The sequence below is a fragment of the Mustela nivalis genome, assembly GCF_964662115.1.
Source record: "Mustela nivalis genome assembly, chromosome: 8".
NCBI classification, from domain to species: domain Eukaryota; kingdom Metazoa; phylum Chordata; class Mammalia; order Carnivora; family Mustelidae; genus Mustela; species Mustela nivalis.
In genome coordinates this window covers 33,865,531-33,888,111 of record NC_139027.1, presented here as the reverse complement: position 1 = coordinate 33,888,111, position 22,581 = coordinate 33,865,531, and the positions used below count along the sequence as shown (strand labels likewise).

At 41.9% G+C, this 22,581-nt stretch overlaps 1 protein-coding gene and 1 pseudogene across 3 annotated transcripts; one reads left to right on the top strand and one right to left on the bottom strand.

The window, feature by feature from the left end:
* The first annotated feature begins 664 nt into the window (after positions 1-664).
* On the top strand, positions 665-21,563 carry COX7A2L (cytochrome c oxidase subunit 7A2 like). Of its 2 annotated transcripts, none has more exons than XM_082743324.1 (3): positions 665-1,057; positions 19,660-19,791; positions 20,693-21,563. In XM_082743324.1, exons 1-3 carry the CDS (start codon positions 986-988, stop codon positions 20,831-20,833), a joined length of 345 nt encoding a protein of 114 aa, XP_082599450.1. In that variant the 5' UTR covers positions 665-985; the 3' UTR covers positions 20,834-21,563. The 2 variants fall into 2 exon arrangements, with proteins under 2 accessions (XP_082599450.1, XP_082599451.1); XM_082743325.1 differs by lacking the exon at positions 665-1,057 and adding an exon at positions 9,540-9,586.
* Positions 11,601-12,811, bottom strand: LOC309871928 (large ribosomal subunit protein uL11 pseudogene; annotated as a pseudogene). The gene is made up of 2 exons: positions 12,763-12,811; positions 11,601-12,124 (listed from the first exon to the last, which is right to left on the bottom strand). The product of its transcript is annotated as a large ribosomal subunit protein uL11 pseudogene (transcript).
* Positions 21,564-22,581: the final 1,018 nt, after the last annotated feature.

The window sequence follows — 22,581 nt, the reverse complement described above, 5'->3', positions numbered from 1 at the left end:
TTCCATTATATCTGTTTATCTACACACACACATACACACCACCATCTTCCTTATTTGTCTATTGATGGACACTTAGGTTGCTTCCATATCTTGCATATTGTAAATAAGTCTGCAATAAACAGAGGTGCACACATATCTTTATGAAATAGTATTTTTGTTTTCTTTGGGTGATACTAATGGAATTATTCGTTCATGTGATATTTATAATTTTTAAAAGATTTTATTTATTTGCGAGAGAGAGAGAGCACGAGAGCGAGCGAGCACAAAACCCAAGAAGTTATCTTTATATTCCTGGGGTGAAACCGCTAACAACCCTCTGTACTAAAAAGCTCTCAGCAGAAGATTCCACATCTTATTTGCTCCCCCACTCCCAGGTTGATGGAGAAGCCTGGCCAATGGGTCCATACTCCGACTGAGTGAGAGCGAGGCGCTTCACCAGGCGACCTACGGAGGGGAGGAAAGAAACCAGACTCTGCGCAAGTTTGCTCAATGAAGAGAAGCCTTCCACCCAAGGCCCAACTGCGTGACCCCTTAACTCTAGCTCTCCACGCCCCTCCTCAGACCTCCGCCTCAGGCCCCGCCCCAGGCTCCGCCCCAGGAGCGCCCCACCAGGTCCTGACAAGTCCTTTCGCCTCTGGCCGGATTCGCAGGGAGCTTGCGCATTTCTTGCGGCGTCTCGGCATTGCCCGAATCAAAAAATGTACGCGAGGCGGGGGCGGGAACTTCGTGCTTTCTACAGACCCCGCTACAGTGGCTTTCTGAGCTCTCCTAGAGCTGTTTTTTTGCTTTCTTGGTCCTGCCACTCCGGCTTCTTGCTCCCTGATATGGCTGAAGAGGGCATGTTATAAATTAGGCGCTCTCTGGGCAGCCCGTCTCCTGGCGCAGGGTCCTTGGGCTGAGACTTCAGGCGACGGCAGGGAAGACAGGGTCCTTCTCTGGGGCAGTCGCGCAGGCAGCGGCTGCGGGAAGCCGGACACCGGGCGTCATGTATTACAAGTTTAGTGGCTTCACGCAGAAGTTGACCGGAACATGGGCTTCCGACGCCTATAGCCCGCAGGTACCGGTAGCGCCGGGCCATCTCGGACAGAAGCGACCGCCCGAGCCTCTGCGCTAGGAAGTCGTGAGGCCAGAGGCGGCTGGGGTTTTTGCCTGCGGTTCGGTTTGGCTCGCCCCGCACGTCGCGGCCCCTCTCCATGTCTGCTTGCAGCGGCCGTAGAGCCGCTCATTCTGTAGCTGCTTCCCCAGCCGGGCTGGTTCGGCGCGGAAGTTGGGCCTGGCACTTAGCTGGGGTCAAGGTGACCTCCGAGGTCGTTGCTTCTGGGTCGTGGGGTGACTTGTGGGGTCGGCGTGGCCCAGAGTGTGACCTGGCAAGAGTCTGAAGTTCGGCTTTGTCCTATTGAAGGAGGTGCCGCTTTTGGTCTCCGCAGTGCTCTACTGTTATCCCCACTTCTTAGCCCAAAAAGCCGCATCAAAGCACGAGGTTGGAGAGCTGGGATGACAGCACCGAGAGAAGTCGTAGAGGCCGGAGAGGCTATATGATCAGAATTGGGGGACTTAATGGGATCTTTCAAATGTTCATTTGAATCTGGGCAATTACGTGCAACGACCTTAAACGCTTCTCAGCTATAAGTCGTTGACTGCAGCTATTTGAGTCTAAAAAGTAATCTGATTTCACTCATGTTGTTGGTTGGGAATTTCGGACTCAGTTGTAGACTCTTAGTAAGAGCTAACATCCTGGCTTTACCATTTTATTTTTATGACCTTTATCAGGTTACTAAATTTTTTGTGAGCTTAGTTTCATCTAGGGCAGCTTTAGTACAGGTTAAATGAAGTGTCTTGTCACGTCATTAGTAGTCTTTGGCAGGTGTTTGGTACTGGCAGGTGATAGGTAGCTAATTCTTCAGAAGTTGAGTGCGAGATACCATCGTGTTCGTTCCTGTCCTCAGAAGTGTGGGGACGGTTGGTGAAATACGCAGTTGGTGAAATATTCAAGCTGGAATCGAATAGTAAGGATCCCAGGTGGGATGCTCTGTTGTTACCTCCTCCCTTCCGGGGGACAGAGTAACTTGCCCAAGCGGGGATGATGTTTAAAGAGATTTCAGGGTTGCCTTGGTGGCTCAGTTGGTTAAGTGTCTGACTTCAGCTCAGGTTGTGATCTCGGGGTCCTGGGATCGAGTCCGGAATCGGGTTCCCTGCTCAGTGAGGAGTCTTCTCCCTCTCTCCACCCCACCCTTTCCGCTCATGCTCTTGCTCTCTGTCTTCCTCAAATAAAATCTTTTTAAAAAGCGATTTTAGTCTAAGATTAGATGTGCTGTTAATATTAACTAAAATAAGCGTGTCTGGGTGACCCAGTCATTTGAATGTCTGGCTTCAGCTCAGGTCAAGATCTCAGGACCCGGGGATCCAGTCATCCAGCCCTGCTCTCTGCTCAGTAGGGTGAAGGCTTCTCCTTTCCCCTCTGCCTGCTGCTCCCCCTGCTTGTGCTCTTTCTCTCTGTGTGTCAAATAAATAAATCTCTAAAAAGAATTAAGATAGGGCAGGTTTTGGGGATTCGGGAGGCAGGGTCCAGGTTTATGAATGTTGAACTTGTGATGATGTCATGTCAGGTAGTAGTTTGATTTAGGAGTATGGAATTTAATAGGTTTGGGTGTCTTCAGGCTATAGTTGATAGTAGAAGCTGTGGTGGGGAGATCATCCAGGAAGCATATAGGGAAGAAAGGTGGGAATGTGATTAGACTACAGAAACATGAAGGGGAGGGTAGAGGAGGAACATTTATCAAAAGAACAAACCAGGGGGCGCCTGGGTGGCTCAGTGGGTTAAAGCCTCTGCCTTCAGCTCAGGTCATGATCCCAGGGTCCTGGGATCGAGCCCCACATTGGGTCTCTGCTCTGCAGGGAGCCTGCTTCCTCCTCTCTCTCTCTCTCTCTGCCTGCCTCTCTGCCTACTTGTGATCTCTGTCGAATAAATAAATAAAATCTTAAAAAAAAAAAAAAAAAAAGAACAAACCAGGATTAGAAGGGAAACCAGTGTGGTGTCACTGAAGCCAAGTTGGTAATGAGCTTAAAGAAGAAGTTGTCAACAGTGATTTATTTCTTTTGCAGATTACAGGGGAATAGCTATTTCTGTCATATTTATTTCTGGAGAAGAAGCATATTTTTCAGTGCACTGATCATAAATGTTTCAGTTTAATGAGTTTTGACCAATGCATACACAGTAGCCCATACCCCTCTTAACATATAGGACATTCCATCATCCCTAGGAAGTTCCCTTCTCTATCCCTGTCCACCTTCCTCTTGTGACTCTTATAAATAAACTGTTTTTGAATTTCACATAAATGGAACCACACAGTATTCTTTTGTGTAGGGCCTTTTAACCCCCATCAGTATTTTTGAGGTTCATTCATGTATTGCTGTGTAGAATTTCATTGTGTGACTATATCACAACTGATTTGTTTGTGGTTGTAGATGTTCTTTTATTTTTTACATATTTGTCAGAGAGCACAAGCAGGAGGAGAGGCAAGCAAACTTGATCCCCTACCTGAGCCGAAGGCAGACACTTAACTGACTAAGCCACCCAGGCGGCCTGTAGATGTTTTTTGAATAGAATTTTAGCAAACTCTAGGTTTTGCGATTAGCAAGGAAGTAAAATTTTTGACTGAAACTAACATATACTGAAATTAAATTGGCTCCCAGAGCAGAGATTATCCTGGTACAGGTAGGGCATTCAGATTTCTTGTGCCTCTTAAATGGTATTTCTCTTGAGAATCTTCTTAGTTACTTAAGATTTCTAATTCTGCGTTGAAAGAAGTGATGTGTAGGTTTTATATGTAGATTTCGGAGTGCTTGTGTCAGGCATCCCCCAAACCAGGTGTTCTGGCTTTGGCAGTTAGGAGTACTTCAGTTTTTCCTTTCTTGGAAATATTAGCACCCTGTAAAATGTAGATGTTTACAACTTCCAGTGTTATATAAAGTAAATAACCTAATATGCATTAAATAACCTGATATGGAAAAACTAGTTTCCGAACAATGATACAGGTAGGTATTTATAAATCAACTTGATGGCAAGTAATTGTATTTTCCAGTGGTTGATTGAAAAGCATTTTCCTTATCTTTTTGTGTCCTATGTCAAAGTAAATTGAGGCTAATAAACACATGAAAAGAGGCTCAACATCCCTTGTTAGGGAAATGCAAATCAAAACAACAGTGAGATATCACTTCACACCAGCTAAAATCAAAAGATAGACAACAGGTGTTAGTGAGAATGTGGAGACACTGGAACCCTACTATATTGCTGGTAGGAATGTAAAATGGTGCAGCCACTTTAGAAATAGTCTGGCAGTTTCTTAAAAAGGGAAACATTTCTACCTTATGACTCAACAATTCTAGTTAAGAGGGCAAGATGACCTTCTAGGTAAAGGAAACTGAGAATGAAGGAGGGGAGGGGGCTGCAGGGGAATCATTGAGTAGTAAGTTTAGCTGTGGTAGGTGGAGATAGATCACGAAGGGTCTAGGATGATAGGGCTTACTTTAGTCAGAAACGAATTTACAAAGCATCTTGATGGAGAAAGTTGTGGTAGAGTCTTGTCCAGAGGTTGAAACAAGAGCATACTTCTCACCTTCAGTTTCGTGGAAGGTGTATGATGGAGGAGCAAGTATCATGACAGAGCTATGCTTGGAAAGATAATATGACTGGGAGAAACCGCTACCAGGGATGTCTGTTAAACCCATACAGTAGTTAAATCCATACAGTAGGGTCTTCCAAGTGGGAAAGGAGTCCGGGGAATAAGGATTTAGTGACCAGTGAGGGAGATTGTGGGGGATGAGAAAGGAGGACTCCAGGATGACTGGGTAATGAGAGGATGGTGGTGCTTTCCTTATGATAAACAGGGAACTCCTGGATAGGTTTGTGAGAAACTGGGTGAATTTTGGACCTGCGGAGTGTGATGTGTCCTGGAAACATGGAGGTGGTGATACCTTGCTGGCAGGTAGAAAGAATGAACTTGAGTTGCTGCAGACTGAAACTTGTTTCTAGTCCTAAATCAGAGTGAATTCAGATCAGTGCACTGAAAAATTCTATCATTTAAAAATTTTTTTTAAATTGTGTTTCTCTTATTTCTCCACTCTCCTCCTTCTCAAATCTAAAAGGTAGAAGAAGAGGGAAACTTGGGCCAGTCAACTTTGAAGGGAAAGAAATCAAGTTGACTTTTGTCTCTAAAAAATTTGGAGCAACTAGGGGCACCTGGCTGGCTCATTTGGTGAAGCATGCGACTCTTTGGTCTTAGGGTTCTGAATTTGAGCCCTGCATTGGGTGTAGAGGTTACTTAAAAATAAAATCTTTTCTTTTTTTTAATTTTATTTATTTCAGAGAGAACACAAGTGGGGGGAAAGGGACAGAAGGAGAAGCAGACTCCCCACTGAGTGGTGAGCGGAATTTGGGTTTGATCCCAGGACCCCAGAATCATGACCAGAGCCGAAGGCAGACACTTTACCTGAGCCCTCCAGGTGCCCCTTAAAAATAAAATCTTAAAAAAATTTTTTTGGAGCAACTAAATTATACTGGGAAGAACTCAACTGCTAAATGTTGTTGCTGTTGAATGGCTCTTAATTGTAGAGGTAGGGATTGTGTAAATAGCTCGGAGATTTGATATTAAAAAGCAAAACCTGTGATTTCCACTCGGTCTCCAGTCCACTATTTTAAGAGCAGCATTCACTGGTTTTCTCATTTGTGGGAGGTGTGGGAGGCTCTGCCATCAACTGCTGATTTGATTTACATGACTTTAGTTCTGAAATATTTAAGTCTACGTTGTGGTGAAGCTATAGTTTATTTATACGTTCAACAGATATTTAAATGTGCTCTTCGCTTTTTTAAGTCTTGGGAAGTAAGAGCAGTGAACAAAACATGCCAAAATCCTGCCTTCGTGAGGCTTCCATTGCAGTAGAGGGAGACACAGTAAACAGCATAAAATTCAGTATGTTAGGTGCTTATTAAGTGCTGTGGAGGAAAAAAAAAAAAAAGACCAGGAATGGGTGATAGGTTGTTAGGAGGTTAAGGGGGAGGACATGCAGTTTGAAAGGATGTCTCTGGAATGTCTTGCTGAGAAGGTGACACAGGGGCAAAGACCTGAAGGAGGTGAGGGTGCAGCCACGTGGATACCCATTCTGGGTAGAGGGAACAGTGCCTGGTGCCTGGGAGGTTTAAGGGACTCCTCTAGGGGACTGGGGTAGAGAAAGGGGATGATGTAAGTGGTAGGGTGGGGGGGGGGGGTTGAGGGGTGTATCTCATGGTCCTGGAAGTCCCTGTAAGAACTTTGTGTTTTGCTCAGTGAGATAGGAGGCTTTTGGAGAGGTTTGCGCTCAGTAGTGACATCTGTAGTCACCGGTTGCTGCATGATAGTAGGTGTGGAAATGGAGGGTGAGCAGTTGGGAGGCTCTTGTAAAAATCCAGGGGTTTGGACCAGAGTGTGGATTCGTGGAGATGGGTGAGAAATGGTCAGATGCTGAGTGTGCTTTGAAGGTAGAGCCAAAAGGATTTGCGGTGTGTAAGCTGTATTAAAAATGATTCTAGGGGCGCCTGGGTGGCTCCGTGGGTTAAGCCGCTGCCTTTGGCTCAGGTCATGATTCCAGGGTCCTGGGATCGAGCCCCACATAGGGCTCTCTGCTCAGCCGGGAGCCTGCTTCCTTCTCTCTCTCTCTACCTGCTTGTGATCTCTCTCTCTCAAATAAATAAATAAATCTTTAAAAAAAAAAATGATTCTGGGCACATGGGTGGCTCAGTCTTTAAGCATCTGACTCTTGATTTCGGCTTAGGTCATAATCTCAGAGTTGTGAGATTGAGCCGTATAGGGCTTCCCATACAGTGAATGAGATTTTCTTCCTGTCTCTCCCCATTCATGTGCACATGCACGTGCGCTCTCTCTCTCTCTCTCAAATAAATAAAATCTTAAAAAAAAAAAAAAGATTCCAAGGATTTGGGCCTGAGAACCTGGAAGGATGCTACTGTCAGTTATTGAGATGGGGGAGGCCCGTAATTCTATATTGGGACATCTGCAACCCTGGAAGGGGCATGGGGAAGGGATTTGCTCTAGATACCTTCCTGTAAATACAGCTTCCTGGTCAAGCCCACTCTTGGGAGCCCCAGTGTCAGTCCTGTCTAGCTGCCTTGAAATATTGGAAGCACTGACTGCTCTAAAATTCTTAGGAAATTGGGGTTCCTGTGGGGGGCACTCAGTCATTAACCATCTGACTTTGGCTCAGGTCATGATGCTAGGATCCTGGGGTCGAGCCCCGCATCTGTCTCCCTGTTCGGCGGGAAGCCTGCTTCTCCCTATTCCACTTTCCCTGCTTGTATTTGTGCGCATGCGCACTCTCTCTCTGCCAAAGAAATCTTTAAAAAAAAAAATTCTCAAGAAATTTAATGACAGATTGGTGAATATCCATTCCTTTTACTTGTGGGGCCAGGACAGCTGAGTTATTGATTGTATGGTATAATAAAAGTGGGTGGGTTTGAATCCATCTTTTGTATGGAATCTCAGCTTTTTTTTTTTTTTTTTTTTTTAAGATTTTATTTATTTATTTGACAGGCAGAGATTACAAGTAGGCAGAGAGGCAGGCAGAGAGAGAGAGAGAGTGGAGGAAGCAGGCTCCCTGCCAACCAGAGAGCCCGATGCGGGGCTGGATCCCAGGACCCTGGGATCATGACCTGAGCTGAAGGCAGAGGTTTTAACCCACTGAGCCACCCAGGCGTCTGTAATTGAGTGGGGGGCACCTGGGTGGCCCAGTTGGTTAAGTGTCTGACTTTGCCCTGGGCCATGATCCCAAAGTCCCAGGATTGAGACCCTGCATCAGTCTCCCCCCTCAGCGAGGAGTCTGCTTCTCCCACTGACTGTCCCCCCTCATGCTTTCTCTCTCTCTCTCTGTCTCTCAAATAGTCTTTAAAAAAAAAAATCATCTGTAATATGGGATGATAATACCTCATTTACAGGGTTAATGAGAAGAGTAAGTTTATTTATGAAGATTATGGAGGGTCCTGAAAAGAAATGCTTATTATAAATGAAAGCAGAATGTAGACTTTTTTTTTTTTTTTTTTAAGATTTTATCCATTTATTTGACAGCATAAGCAAGGGGAGTGACGGGCATAGGGAGAAGCAGCCTCCCCACTGAGCAGGGAGCCTGATGCTTAACTGACTGAGCCACGCAGGTGACCCTAGAATGTAGAATTTTATACCTGACTGTAAAGATGTTAAAATATGAAAAAAAGATTAGAGGAGAATATACAATTTATAATAGTTAATGGGATAAGATACTTAGATTATTGGTAACTTTACAATTCCATATTCTAAACTTTTACAGTATTATAAATGGAAATGTGGAGTTATTTCAAACCATGAGGATGGTTGATACTCCTTTCTTCGTATGATACTGTTCAAAAACTGCTGTAGTTTTCAGTTACTTGATAGGTGAACAAACACTGAACGATTAGGTATAATCCTTTCTAAAAATGCTCTCACATTAGTTCTGTCAAAACAAGAATTTGACTTCAAACCATTTTCAGAGCTGCTTAGTAGAAAAAGTTTTAAAATTTTTGCATTCAAAGGGAAATGATCCTTATAGGAGAAAATACAAAGCTCACAGAATAAAGGAGTGTTTTAAATTCTTCAGTTCAAAGAGCAATACTTTCTGATGTTCTTATCTTGGTAGTTAGGGCCTCCCGGTCCCATCTCTAACTCCTTCTGAATCTGAGTGTATTATATACTAAATTTAGACTAGCAGCTTACTCACGAAGCTTTCTTTTTAAATCACTTGTTGTCTTTTTTTTTTTTTTTTAAAGATTATTTATTTATTTATTTGACAGACAGAGATCACAAGTAGGCAGAGAGGCAGGCAGAGAGGAGGCAGCAGGCTCCCCGCAGAGCAGAGAGCCTGACGCGGGCCTCCATCCCAGGACCTGAGATCATGACCCGAGCCAAAGGCAGCGGCTCAACCCACTGAGCCACCCAGGCGCCCCTCACTTGTTGTCTTTAAGCAACAGTTGACAAAGGGTAGTAGGGGCAGGTTAGTAGAATACTTAAAAACCCAAGGCTCTCGACTTTAGAGGGCCCTGACTGTCGACACTAGACACCATTCTTTTTGCAATGCGATCTTAGGCAAGTTGCCCTCTCTGATCTAGTTTTCTCCTCTGTAAAATGGGTATAGTAACATCTTGGTAGGGTTGCTGGCAGGATTAAATGAGATGATGTTTGTCCAAAACTTGACAGGATGTCAGGCATATAACAAAGTCTGAGTACATAATTAGTGGCTTTTATTTCAGAACATTAATATCCATAATGGCAGGGATTGTGTCTGTCCTAGTCATCGTGCATTTTCAGTATAGAGTAAGTGCTCAGTCATATATGCTGAGTGAGGGGATGCAGTGCAGAAAAGTCCACGGTTCATGCCCATTCATGGGACTGTGTCAAAGAAATAGAAATGATGTTTATTTTGTGGGGGGAGGTTAATTGAAATATAGTTGACTTACAGTATTTTATTATATTTCAGGTGTATAACATAGTGATTCTATAATTATATACATTACAAAATGCTCACCACTGTAAGTATACTTAATCATCTGTCACCTTACAGCATTATTGCTATATTCTGTATGGTGTACTTTTTATCCTCCCGACTTACTTATTTTACAACTGGAAGTTGTATATTTTAATTTCCTTCACCTCCTTCCCTTATCCTCTCACCCTCTCCCCTCTGGTCCACTAGTTCTCTGTATTTATGGGTCTATTTTTTTTTTTCTTTCTTTTAGGTTTTTTTTTTTTAAAGATTTTATTTATTTGACAGACAGAGATCATAAGCAAGCAGAGAGAGGAAGGGGAAGCAGGCTCCCCGCTGAGCAGAGAGCCCCATGCAGGACTTGATCCTAGGACCTTGGGATCATGACCTGAGCCGAAAGCAGAGGCTTGAACCCACTGAGTCACCCAGGCACCCTATTTATATTTTTTGTTTTATTTTATAGATTCCACACATAAGTGAGATATTAATGGTATTTGTTTTTTCTGTCTTATTTCACTTAGCATAATATCCTCTAGGTCCATGCAAGTTGTTGCCAGTGGCAATATCTTATTTTTGTGGCTGAGTTTTACTCCATTATGTGTATGTCTGTGTGTACACACACACCACATCTTCTTTATCCATTCATCTATCAATGTACACTTAATATTGCTTCCATATCTTGGCCATTGTAAATAATTCTGCAATAAACATAAGGGTGCACATCTTCTTGCATTGATATTTTTGTTTTCTTTGGGTAAATACCCAGAAGCAGAATTACTGGTTTGTTTGTGTTTGTTTTTTAAAATTACTGATTTGTATGGTATTTGTATTTTTAAAATTTTTTGAGGAACCTCCATACAAGTTGCACCAGTTTATATTCCCATGAATAATGGGTGAGAGTTGCCTTTTCTCTCTATCCTCTATACCCTTGTTATTTCTTCACTTTTTTTTTTTTTTTTTTAAAGATCTTATTTATTTATTTGACAGAGAGAGATCACAAGCAGGCAGAGAGGCAGGCAGAGAGAGAGGAGGAAGCAGGCTCCCGGCTGAGCAGAGAGCCGATGTGGGGCTCGATCCCAGGACTCTGAGATCATGACCTGAGCTTAACCCACTGAGCCACCCAGGCGCCCCTATTTCTTCACTTTTTGATACTAACTATCCTTGGTTTTGATTTGCATTTCCCTGATACTTAGTGATGTTGAACTTCATGTGTCTGTTGGCCATCTGTAAGTCTGCTTTGGAAAATAAGTGTTTAAATCCTTTGTACATTTTTTTTTTTGGTAGAGTTGTATAAGTTCTTTATATATTTTGTATATTAACCTATTATTAGATATATCATTTGCACATAATCTTCTCCTAGTCAGTTGGTTGCCTTTTTGTTTTGTTGGTTTCCTTCACTGTGCAAAAGATTTTTTTTAATTGTTTTTTTTTTTTTTTTAAGATTTTATTTAGTTATTTGACAGACAAAGATCACAAGTAGGCAGAGAGACAGGGAGAGAGAGGGGGAAGCAGGTTCCCTGCGAAGCAGAGAACCTGATGCAGGGCTTTATCCCAGGACCCTGGGATCATGACCTGAGCCTAAGGCAGAGGCTTTAACCCACTGAGCCACCCAGGCGCCCCTGTGCAAAAGATTTTTTAGTTTGCTATAGTCCCAGTTGTTTATTTTTGCTTTCGTTTTCCTTAGCTGAAGAGACTGATTCAGAAAAATGTTGTTAAGGCTGATATCTAAGAGATTATTTATGTTTTTAGGAGTTTATGAATTCAAGTCTTACATTTGGGTTTTAATTCATTTGGAATTTATTTTTTGTGGGGTTTTGGGTTTTTTTTTGTTTTCAAATGATCCTTTAGTGAAGTATTTTCCTTTGTATTTCTTTTTTTCTTTTTTAAGATTTTATTTATTCATTTGACAGAGACACATAGAGAGAGGAACACAAGCAGGGGTAGTGGGGGAGAGAGAAGGGTTCCTGCCAAGCAGGTAGCCTGATGCGGGTCTCAATGCCAGGACCCTGGGATCATGACCCGAGTTGAAGGCAAACCCTCAACTGACTGAGCCACCCAGGCGCCCTCCTTTTTAGTTCTTAACTAGCTGGGTGTTCCACTGCACCACTGTTAATGTCATCTATGATGTCATGAGGGTGGTGGCCATCAACATTGCAGCCCAAAGATTGGGCAGTACCCACGATCTCTTTAATGGTTCCAGAGGGTTCTGTGGCTAAAGATTGGTGCCACATCTGTCAGGCAATGTTGACAATCTCATCAAAAGTCTCATTTCCATTGTGCTTAATGTTTTTCTGCTTCTGTCTCTTAGCTTTTCCTTGAGGGCTTTGATAATCAGGGCAGAGGCAGAAGGTACTATTTCATTCTGGGCCTAATTTGAATGATCACTTTCTCTGTAATCCCCAGACCCTTCTAGTCACCAGTTGCCTTGGCAATGTCACCAGCCTTTTTTGGAGACAGACCCAGGGGGCCAATCTTTGAGGGGCCAGGGGCTGATGCGGCACCAACGTCCCCACTGGTGCTCCTTAAGTATACAGTACAGCTTTGATCTTGTTAGGGTCAAACTTAGGTGGTATGTTGGAGGTGGCTGGTGTTGGATGAACCCTGATTCAGGATGACACGAGACAGTTCCACCTTTGTTTCCTCCTAGTCCAAAGCCCAAAGCTCCTTTTTAAAAATTATTTATTTATTTATTTATTTATCGGTTTATTTATTTATTTGACACAGAGAGAGAAAGATCGCAAGTAGGCAGGTAGAGAGAGAGGAAGGGAAGCAGGCTCCCTGCTGAGCAGAGAGCCCGATGCGGGTCTCCATCCCAGGACCCTGGGATCAGAACCTGAGCTGAAGGCAGAGGATTAACCCACTGAGCCACTCAGGCACCCCCAAAGCTCCTTTTTAAAAAAAACTTTTTTAAAATATAATCTCTGTACTCAACATGGGGCTTGAACTCAGAACCCTGAGATCAAAAGTTACACGCTCTGCTGACTCAGCCAGCCAGGTGCCCTGAGTTTCGTTTCATTTCTTTTTTATTTTATTTTTGTGTCTTATTTTAATTAATTAAGTAATTTAGAGAGAAAGCGGTGGATGGGAGGGGAAGGAGAGAGAATCTAGAGGAGACTCCACACTGAACGCAGAGCCTGATATGGGGCTGGATCCCACGACTGCAAGTTCCTGACCTGAGCCAAAACCAAGAGTTGGATGCTCAGCGACTGAGCCACCCAGCACTTCCGGTTTCATTCTTCTGCGTGTAGTTGTCCAGTTCTACCAGCACCATTTATTGAGGAGATTGTCTTTTCCCCATTGTCTATTTTTGTTTCCTTTGTTGTAGATTAATTGATCATAAAAATAATGGTTTTATTTCTGGGCTCTCTGTTCCATTGATCTCTGTTTTTGTGCTAGTACTGTACTGTTTCAATTATTATAGTTTTTGGTATATCTTGAAATCTGGGATTATGATACCCTCAGCCTTGTTCTTTTTCAAGATTGCTTTGGCTCTTTGGGACCTTTGATTCCATACAAATTTTAGGATTATTTTTTCTTATTTTGTGAAAAATGCTGTTGGTATTTGATAGGGATTGTATTGGATCTGTAGGCTGCTTTGGGTGGTGAAGTTTTAACAATATTAATTCTTGGGGCACCGGGGTGGCTCAGCGGGTTAAATCCTCTGCCTTCAGCTCAGGTCGCTATCCCAGAGTCCTGGGATGGAGCCCCGCATCGGGCTCTCTGCTCTGTGGGGAGCCTGCTCCGCCCCCCACCGCCTGTCTCTCTGCCTACTTGTGATCTCTGTCTGCCAAATAAATAAAATCTTAAAAAAAACCAAAAACAATATTAATTCTTCCAGTTAATGAGCATGGTGTATCTTTCCATTTATTTGTGTCTTCGGTTTCTTTCATTATTGTCTTAATAGTTTTCAGAGTACAGGTTTTTCACCTCCTTGGTTAAATTTATTCCTTAGGTATTTCATTCTTTTTGTAGTTGTAAATGGAGTTGTTTTCTGAATTTCTCCTTTTCCTACTTCACTATTAGTATATCGAAATGCAACAGGCTTTTGTATATTTTGTATCCTGCGACTTTACCGAATTCATGTATTCTAATAATTTTTTGGTGGAGTCTTTAGGGTTTTGTTTTTTTTTTTTAAAGATTTTATTTATATATTTGACAGACAGAGATCACGAGTAGGCAGAGAGGCAGAGAGAGAGGGAGAAGCAGGCTCCCTTTCGAGCAGAGAGCCCGATGCGGGGCTCGATCCAAGGACCCTGAGATCATGACTGGAGCTAACGGCAGAGACTTAACCCACCGAGCCACCCAGGTGCCCTTTTAGGGTTTTTTTATATGTAGTATCATGTCGGCTGGAAATACTGAAAGTTTACTTATTATCGAGGATGCCCTTTATTTATTTATTTTTCTTAGTCTGATTGCTGTGGCTAGGACTCCACTGTGTTGAGTAAGAGTGGGGAGAAGGGACATCCTTGTTTTGTTACTTTTGATCTTAGATAAAAAGCTTTCACTTTTCACCATTGAGTATGATGTTAGCTGGTGGATTTATCATATATGGTCTTTATTATATTGAGGTATGTTCCTTCTAAACCCACTTTGTTGAGACTTTTTATCATAAATGGATGTTGAATTTTGTGAAATACTTTTTCTTCATTTGTTGAGGTGATCGTGTGATTTTTATCCTCATTTTGTTAATGTATATCCTGTTGATTGATTTGTGGATATTGAACCATTCTTGCATCCTGGAATAAGTCCCGCTTGATTGTGGTTTGATCTTTTTAATGTATTGTTGAATTCAGTTTGCTAAATTGAGTATTGCTAATTGTTGAGTATTTTTTGCATTTGTGTTCATCAGAGATAACGAGCTGTCATTTTCTTTTTTTATTTGGTTTTAGTATCAGGGTAATGCTGGTCTTGTAGAATGAATTTGGAAGAATTTCTTCCTCTTCTAGTTTTTTGAATCCTTTGAGAATGACAGGTATTAACTCTTCTTTAAATGTTTGATAGGAGGTACTACCTATGAAGTCATGTAGACCTGGATGTTTATTTGTTGGGAGGTTTGGGTTTTTTTTTTTTTTTAAAGATTTTATTTATTTATTTGACAGAGAGACAGAGAGGGAACACAAACGGAGAGAGGGAGAAGCAGGCTTCTTGCTGATCAGGGAGCCTGGTGTGGTTCTCTATCCCAGGACTCCAGGATCATGGCCCATGCCGAAGGAAGACGCTTCGCAGTTGAGCCACCCAGGCGCCCATGTTGGGAGTTTTTTGATTACAGATGCACTTTTTCTACTAGTAATTGGTCTGCTCAGATTCGCTATTTCTTCCCGATTCAGTCTTTGAAGATTGCGTGTTTCTAGAAATTTATCCATTTCTTCTATGTTGTTCAACCTGTTAGCATATACTTTTCATAGTAGTCTCTTAAAATCCTTTGTATTTCTGTGGTGTTAGTTGCAACTTGTTTTTAATTTGCGATTTTGTTTGAGCTCTTTTTTTCTTCATAAGTCTGCTAAAGGTTTATCAATTTTGTTTATCTTTTTGAAGAACCAGTTCTTAGTTTCATTTTTTAAAGTCTCTATTTAATTGATTTCTACATAATCTTTGTTATTTCCTTCTTTCTACTAACTTTGCTCTCCGTTTTTTTTCTTGTTCCTATGGGTATAAAGTTAGGGTTGTTGAGATTGTGTTAAGGTTGTTGACATTGTTCTTATTTCTTGAGGTAGGCCTGTATTACTTTAAACTTCCTTTTAGGACTGCTTTTGCTGTATCCCAAAGATTTTGAACCATTGTTTCCATTTTCATTTCTCCGTGTATCTTTAAAATTTCCTCTTTGTGGGGCGCCTGGGTGGCTCAGTGGTTAAAGCCTCTGCCTTTGGCTCAGGTCATGATCCCAAGGTCTTGGGATAGAGCCCCGCATGAGGCTCTCTGCTCAGTGGGGAACCTGCTTCCTCCTCTCTCTCTTTCTCTCTGCCTGCCTCTCCTGCCTACTTGGGATCTCTGTCAAATAAATAAAATCTTAAAAAAAATAAATAAAATTTCCTCTTCGAGTTCTTCCTTGATCCATGGATTGTTTAAGAGCATGTTGTTTAGCCTCCCATGTGTTTGTGGTCTTTTCCAGGGTGGTTTTTTTTTTTTTTTTTTTTTTGCTGTAATTGAGTTCTAGGTTCATAGTGCTGTGAATGGAGAAGATGCTGCATCTTAAATTTATTGAGACTTGTTTTGTGGCCTAACATGTAATCTGTCCTGGAGAATGTTCCAGATGCACTTGAAAAGTATATATATTCTGCTGCTCATGGATGGACTGTTCTGTACATATCTAGGTCTATCTGGTCTGATGTTATTTAAAGCCACTGTTACCTTATTGATTTTATGTCTGGATTCTCTATCCATTGATATAAGTGGGGTGTTAAAGCCTCCCACTATTATTGTATTACTGTCAGTTTCTCCCTTTGTGTCTGTTAATATTTGCTTTGTATATTTAGGTGCTCCTGTGTTGGGTGCATAGATATTTATAGTTGTTGTAACCTCTTGTTGGATTATTCCCTTTATATAGTGCCCTTCTTTGTTTCTTGTTACAGTCTTTGTTTTAAAGACCAATTTGTCTAATAAAAGTTTTTACTATCCCAATTTTCTTATTACTTCCATTTGTGTTCAATATTTTTCTTTATATCCCTTCACTTTCAGTCTGTACCTGTCTTTAGGTCTGAAGAGAGCCTCTTAATAGGCAACATATAGATGACCCTTGTTTTTTATTCTTTGAATCACCCTTGCCTTTTTTTTTTTTTTTTTTGGTAAGATTTTTAAAATTTTTATTTGTCAGAGCGAGCGCACAAGAGTGCACAGACGGGGGAGTCACAGGCAGAGGGAGAAGCCGGCTACCCACTGAACAAGGAGCCTGATGTGGGACCAATCCCATTATCCTGGGATCATGACCTGAGCCAAAGGCAGACAGACACCCAATGACTGAGCCACCCAGGTGTCCCTGAATTACCCTTGTCTTTTGACTGGAGCATTTGACCATTTACTTACTTAATTAATTAATTTATTAAATAGGGTCCACACCTAGCCAGGGGCCCAGTGTGGGCCTCAAACTCATGACCCTAAGATCAAGACCTGAGCTGAGATCAAGAGTTGAACGCATAACTCACTGAGCCACTCAAGTGCCCCATTTTTTTTAAAGACGATTTACATTTAAAGTAATAATGTACAGGTGACATTTTGTTAATTGCTTTCTGGTGGTTTTTGTCATTTTTTTCTCCTCTCTTCCCTTGTAATTGATGCCTTGTGTTTTTCTAGGATTCCTTTCTATTTTCTTGTGGATTTATTATAAGTTTTTGGTTTCTGGTTAGCTCAAGTTTCATATGTAGCATCTTAGGATATAGCAGTCTATATTAAGCTTATGGTTGCTTAAGTTCAAACACATTCTAAAATCACTATTAAATCCTCTCATGTATGTATATGTATATGATGTCATATTTACATCTTTATTTTGTGACTCTCAACAAATTTTATAGGTAATTGATTTTACTCATCTTTTAACTTTCATACTAGTTTTATAAGTGATTGATTTATTATCTTTATTATATGTTTGCTCTTACCAGTGAAATTTTTTTGTTTTGTAATTTTCTTCTAGCTACGGCCTTTTCTTTTTGGCTAAAAGTCCCCTTAACGTTTCTTCTAATTTGTGTTGTGCTGGGGCAGCCTCGGTGGGATGTTTGGAGCTGAGGCAGGTGCATGTGGTGGAGGATTCCTCAGGCCGCTGCCGCCGGTGTGGGCGGGGCTGGGGGCCCGCAGGCCGGCTAGCATGCCGGCTCCCATCTGCACTATCAAGGCAGGGGGGAACGTAAACAATGGTGCTTGCTAGCACCTTCTAACCAGAGACAGAGTTCCAGCAGTTCTCCCACCATTTAGCAGTTGTTCTAGCATTAGTATATGAGGTTTTCTTCACTTATAGTCTGTTTGCCTTTTATTTTATTTTACTTTTTTAAGATTTTATTTACTTGAGAGAAAGAGAGTGAGAGAGCACGACAGGGAGGAGGGTCAGAGGGAGAAGCTGACTCCTGGCTGAGCAGGGAGCCCTGCCAGGGACTCCAGCCTGGAACTCCAGGATTATGACCTGAGCCAAAGGCAGTCGCTTAAGCCAATTGAACTACCCAGGCGCCCTCTATTTGCCTTTTAAACTGATTGGGGATTTTTTTTGCCCTGCCCCCCACCCCCCGCTGGGTGTGAATCTGTGTGTGGGCCTCCCAGTGCTGTCCCTCCCCACTGCAGTTCTAGCATCAGGTGCGGTTCCTGTTGTTACCGTGTCTCTGTTTCCTGCCGTTCTCTGTGTGGTCCCTCTATCCTTTGCTATGCAGAAGCTGTTCAGTCAGCCTTCAGTTCTTCTTCAGGCGGAATTACTCTCTGTGTGTAGGTGTAGATTTTGTGTATTCCTGGAGGAAGTGAGTTCAGGGTCTTTCTGTGCTGCTCTCTTGGACCGGAACAAGTTTGCTTTAATGCCTTTTAGTTTCCCCGTTGATCTTAATGCTTGCCTGGTGGGAGTATCATTGAAGCTTTCAATATATGATTTTTAGACTAGGTCTTGTCAGTTATAAGTAAGTTTTTATGTCTTTGAGGAGATTAAGGACCAGGGGTCTGACAATTCTGCTAATTTGAGCAAAGGATTTTCTCTCTCATCTGTAAAATGAAAGAGGCTGAGCTTGAACTCTGCTTCCCAACTTTAAATTTTATTTTTTCTAGATAGAATATAAAAGGATGCAATTTTATTGGTGTGTAACTCTTAGGTCCTATCTTTTAGAATTTAATATAAAAGGATGCAATTTTATTGGTTTGTAACTCTTAGCTCCTCTCTTAGTCTCCAGGTTATTTTGGAGAACCATCTATAAGCCTGCCACGGTGGCTTTACTCTATCAGATAGAAAACCAGAGTTCCCCTGAGGTACTTCTTTTTTGTTTTAATAGCTTTATCAAGATACAATTCACATCCCATACATTCAGTCATTTAAAGGGTATAACTCAGTAGTTTGTAGTGTATTGATGGATATTGTGCAACCATTACCACATTAATTTTAGAGTATTTTTGTCATTTCCAGAAGAAACCTATACCCTGCAGTTATTACGCCCCTGTTGGTCACCTCCCAGCCCTATGCTGATCTACTTTCTGTCTGTGTAGATTTTCCTATTCTGGACTTGCATATGAATGGGCTCATCGGGGTCTTTCTGACTAGCTTCTCGTACTAGCATGTTTTTAAGGGTTATCCTTGTTGTAGCCTGTGACAGTACTTGATTTATCTCCCCCTTTAGGTTCTTTTTAAGCCTGTGTTCCTGTCTGTGTGGCCCAGGGAGCTGCTAATGGCAGACTTGTGTTGACCCCCAGTGTCATTGAGTGGATATTGCTGACTGTGTGCTGTGTGCCCGCGGCAGGTGTGCTGCTTTAGGCACACAGTGTCTCCTGCCGTCTTTTCAGGGCTAGATCCCAGTGCTTTTAGATACATGTCACAGATGAGAACACTACATTTCCTTTATTTTGACTGTGTCTGTTTAACTTACAGGTTTATTAATGCCAAAAGGTTCAGTTACTCTAATTGTTTTGTTTTCTGGTCCTGAAAGACAGGTCTCTTACCATTACAGGCTCCTCCAGATTGAGAGATTTTTGTACTGTGTGTCCGCACACATTCTGCTGTCTACTCTGGAGTTAGAATGTGTTAGTACATTAGCTCACCCAGAGGAGAAAAGAGACAGCTGGTCTCTTTGGAAATCTAACCAAAAGTTCATAAAGATTTAAAATGATTTACTGATTTGATAGGAAGATAGACATAATAGTTATTTCTGGAAGCCCAGATTGGGTTTTTGTGGTTGTTTGCTTCCCCGTCTCCCCCACCCCTATCTTAATGGCAGGGAATTCTTCTCGATGGGGTTTGCTGTGGGAAAGTGGACTAAGGTATTTTGTTGAAAGTTTAAGGACTTTAAATCTTAAAATTAAAGGCCTTGTGATGCGGACTCAGAGAGCCTTTCCTTCCTTCTTGTGTGGTTGAATTACTGCCTCCAGGATTCCAGACAGCCTGCTTGTTGAAAGGTTGTTCGTAAGCCCAGGTATGCTTTCAACTTGACATTTTCCTTTTTCCTACAGGGATTAAGGCCTTTGGTTTCCACAGAAGCACCACCTATCATATTTGCCACACCAACCAAACTGAGTTCTGATTTTCCTGTATATGATTATGCTGGGAAAAACAAAGTTCCCGAGCTGCAGAAGTTTTTCCAGGTGAGAGAAGACACTAGAACGGACACTAGAGAATAAGTTCTTATTTCAGCCATGAGTTTTCTTCTAGTTATTTTTTGCTTGCTTGATATTAAAATTCACTGCACTATTAGAAGTAGGGGAGGCTTTCTTGGGTTTGCTGATTAACAGAGAGAAGCCAGAATTGCATTTTAGAATGTTATTAATGATAATCTACATACAGATAACTGAGAGGTCAGTGACCCTGCATCTCAGGTGCTGTGGGGGTGGCACTGGGCTCCTCCTGTTGCAGCCTCAGAAATGTACGCAGATTCAGGACCGGTTTGGGGACTTTTGGTCAGTTGAATCCCTTTTTAATCCAATAAGTAAGACTTGATTGGGCAACTGGGGTCTTAAGTTACTATGGGGGAGGGAGTTTGGAGACTGCAGAATAATGGATTCAGCATTTTTAAACAAGGGTTTAACAGCTTACTGGAAAGAAGCTGCATACAAAATGGACTTGAGCGTATTAATTGACCCAGTGTGCTCAGACATCACTGGCTAACGATCAGAGGTCAGACTAAATGTAGGACATTTCTTGTGCCTGTGGTTATTTGACTGTGGATTACATTTGCATTTAAAAGAAATCCACCAATCCTGCTTTCCTAATTGAGCAAGATACAGTAAATTATTTTGAAACGTGGAATTTGTTGCATGTGTGTTCCTGAGGCTCCATTTTGGAGAATGGCTTTGGCCTTACAGGCTGTGGCTGCGATTATAAGAAAACGTATCCCGCTCTTTCTGTCCGCATTCTAATGGGTTAGGGCTTTTTCCACTGCAGTGTGTTGATGGATTAGTTCTAAAGTAGAGACATTTGTTCTTTATTAGCCTAAACTGTAAAATCTTTTTGTTATTAACCATGTCCTTGATAATTCTTGCTTCCCAGAAATCCGATGGTGTGCCCATCCACCTGAAACGAGGCCTGCCTGACCAAATGCTTTACCGGACCACCATGGCGCTGACGCTGGGGGGGACCATCTACTGCCTGATTGCGCTCTACATGGCTTCGCAGCCCAGAAACAAATGACTTTAGGCTGCAGAGGACTGGTTTGCTTTTTGGCATAAACCCTTTGAATTTTCATTTTTCACTGCTCTGTAAACATTTTCTTTTTTACTTGAATGGTTTACTTAACATTTTCCCAGAGAAATAGGAAGATATTAAGGCAGTATTTTGGTTTATGAAATGCACATGGTCCGTCAGAGCTCATTGGACAGTTAAAACTATTGTTTAAAGAAATATTGCTGCTCCTTGGGCTCCTGATTTCCCTGGAGGTTCTAGAGGGAGGCTGCACACAGGCTCATCGACAGCAGTCTGTGCCGAGGTCCTTAGGGACTCAGAGTGGTGTTTTTGAGCATGGGGTACAGAGGCCTTTCTGGATTTGGATGTGATTGAGGAAGGAAGAGAGAAACCAAGGCGAGGAGTATGGAACAGAGGTTTATGCTAGTAGACACCTTGGGGGTTTTTCCTTCTTGCAGTAAAATGTTAAAAATTATTTGCAGCCTGACTCTGTTCATTGGACAGTTTGTTTCCAAGGGTTATTTGCCTCACCTCAGATCTTTAGTGAAATTTTATGTGTAATTGTTTGTATTTATTCCACCTCGGGAACAGAAGACACCTGTTTAGTGTTGTACTTTAGACCGGTGTGTTTTATTAATGCAGCTGTGACACAAAGTCTCCTTTACCTTTTCAAAATGTTATGGCTTTAAATTATGACTTATTTTGATTGTGGAATAAATACATGAATGAAAAATCTCAATTTTGAAGTCCTTTTGAATGACCTTTCAGACTACTTTCAGGATACCAGAGGCATCTTTTTTTTTTTAAAGATTTTTCTTTATTTGACAGAGAGAGATCACAAGTAGGCAGAGAGGCAGGCAGAGAAGCAGGGGAAGCAGGCTCCCTGCTGAGCAGAGAGCCCGATGTGGGGCAGGATCCCAGGACCTGAGATCATGACCTGAGCCAAAGGCAGAGGCTTAACCCACTGAGCCATCCAGGTGCCCCTACCAGAGGCATCTTAAACCCGAGTCTCATTTCTTTCTTTTAGTTAGACACCAGATAATCTTTACAGAATGGTTCCTCAAAGTCATGTAATAGGCTAATGGCATATTAATGATTACCATATGGTTCCTTTTAAGAAAGCAATTCGCCCCTTAGTGAAATGTGCCTGTAACACACAGTTCATTTAGACATTAATTTTCTGTGCTGTCACATTGGTAGACTTCACATCCGTATGTTCTATGAATGCTGAGAAAAGGTGGGATTTTATTATATATAAAGTGGTAGTCTGTGACTTGCCGTAGCAAGGAACGGTGACCTTTTGCTGAGGGTAAAATAAACACCCAGCAGCATCCTCACAGGCTGGCAGGCTCTTACTTGTCTGTACAGATCTAAACTTTATTCTTCTCTGGTATTTCCTCCAAGTTTTTATTTTGAAAAACTTCAGACTACAGAAGGATCATAAGAGGAGCACAGTACACACCTGTGTACTGTGTGTACCTTCACTGAGCAATAGATTTGCGTTTTCTTGTTCCCTTACAAGTGCAGGCACATGTAATGAATGTCTGTAAACGCACATTTGTTCTTTGCTGAATCAATTAAGATTAAGCTATGGAATTATGATAATTCAGCCATAAAAACTGTAGGCAGTACCTTTAAGAATAAAGACATTTTCCTTTGTAACCGTAATACAGTTGTCACACTCCATTTAACATTGATAACAATACTATGTAACATATATTCTGTATTTAAATTTCCCTAGGCATCCCAACAATGTG

What these genes read in the sequence shown, in the direction of transcription:
- COX7A2L (XM_082743324.1), top strand. Translation starts at nt 986, where the DNA reads ATGTATTACAAGTTTAGTGGCTTCACGCAGAAGTTGACCGGAACATGG. An exon ending in CCGACGCCTATAGCCCGCAG is followed by an intron (nt 1,058 to 19,659) that starts GTACCGGTAGCG and finishes TTTTTCCTACAG; the next exon opens with GGATTAAGGCCTTTGGTTTC. An exon ending in AGCTGCAGAAGTTTTTCCAG is followed by an intron (nt 19,792 to 20,692) that starts GTGAGAGAAGAC and finishes CTTGCTTCCCAG; the next exon opens with AAATCCGATGGTGTGCCCAT.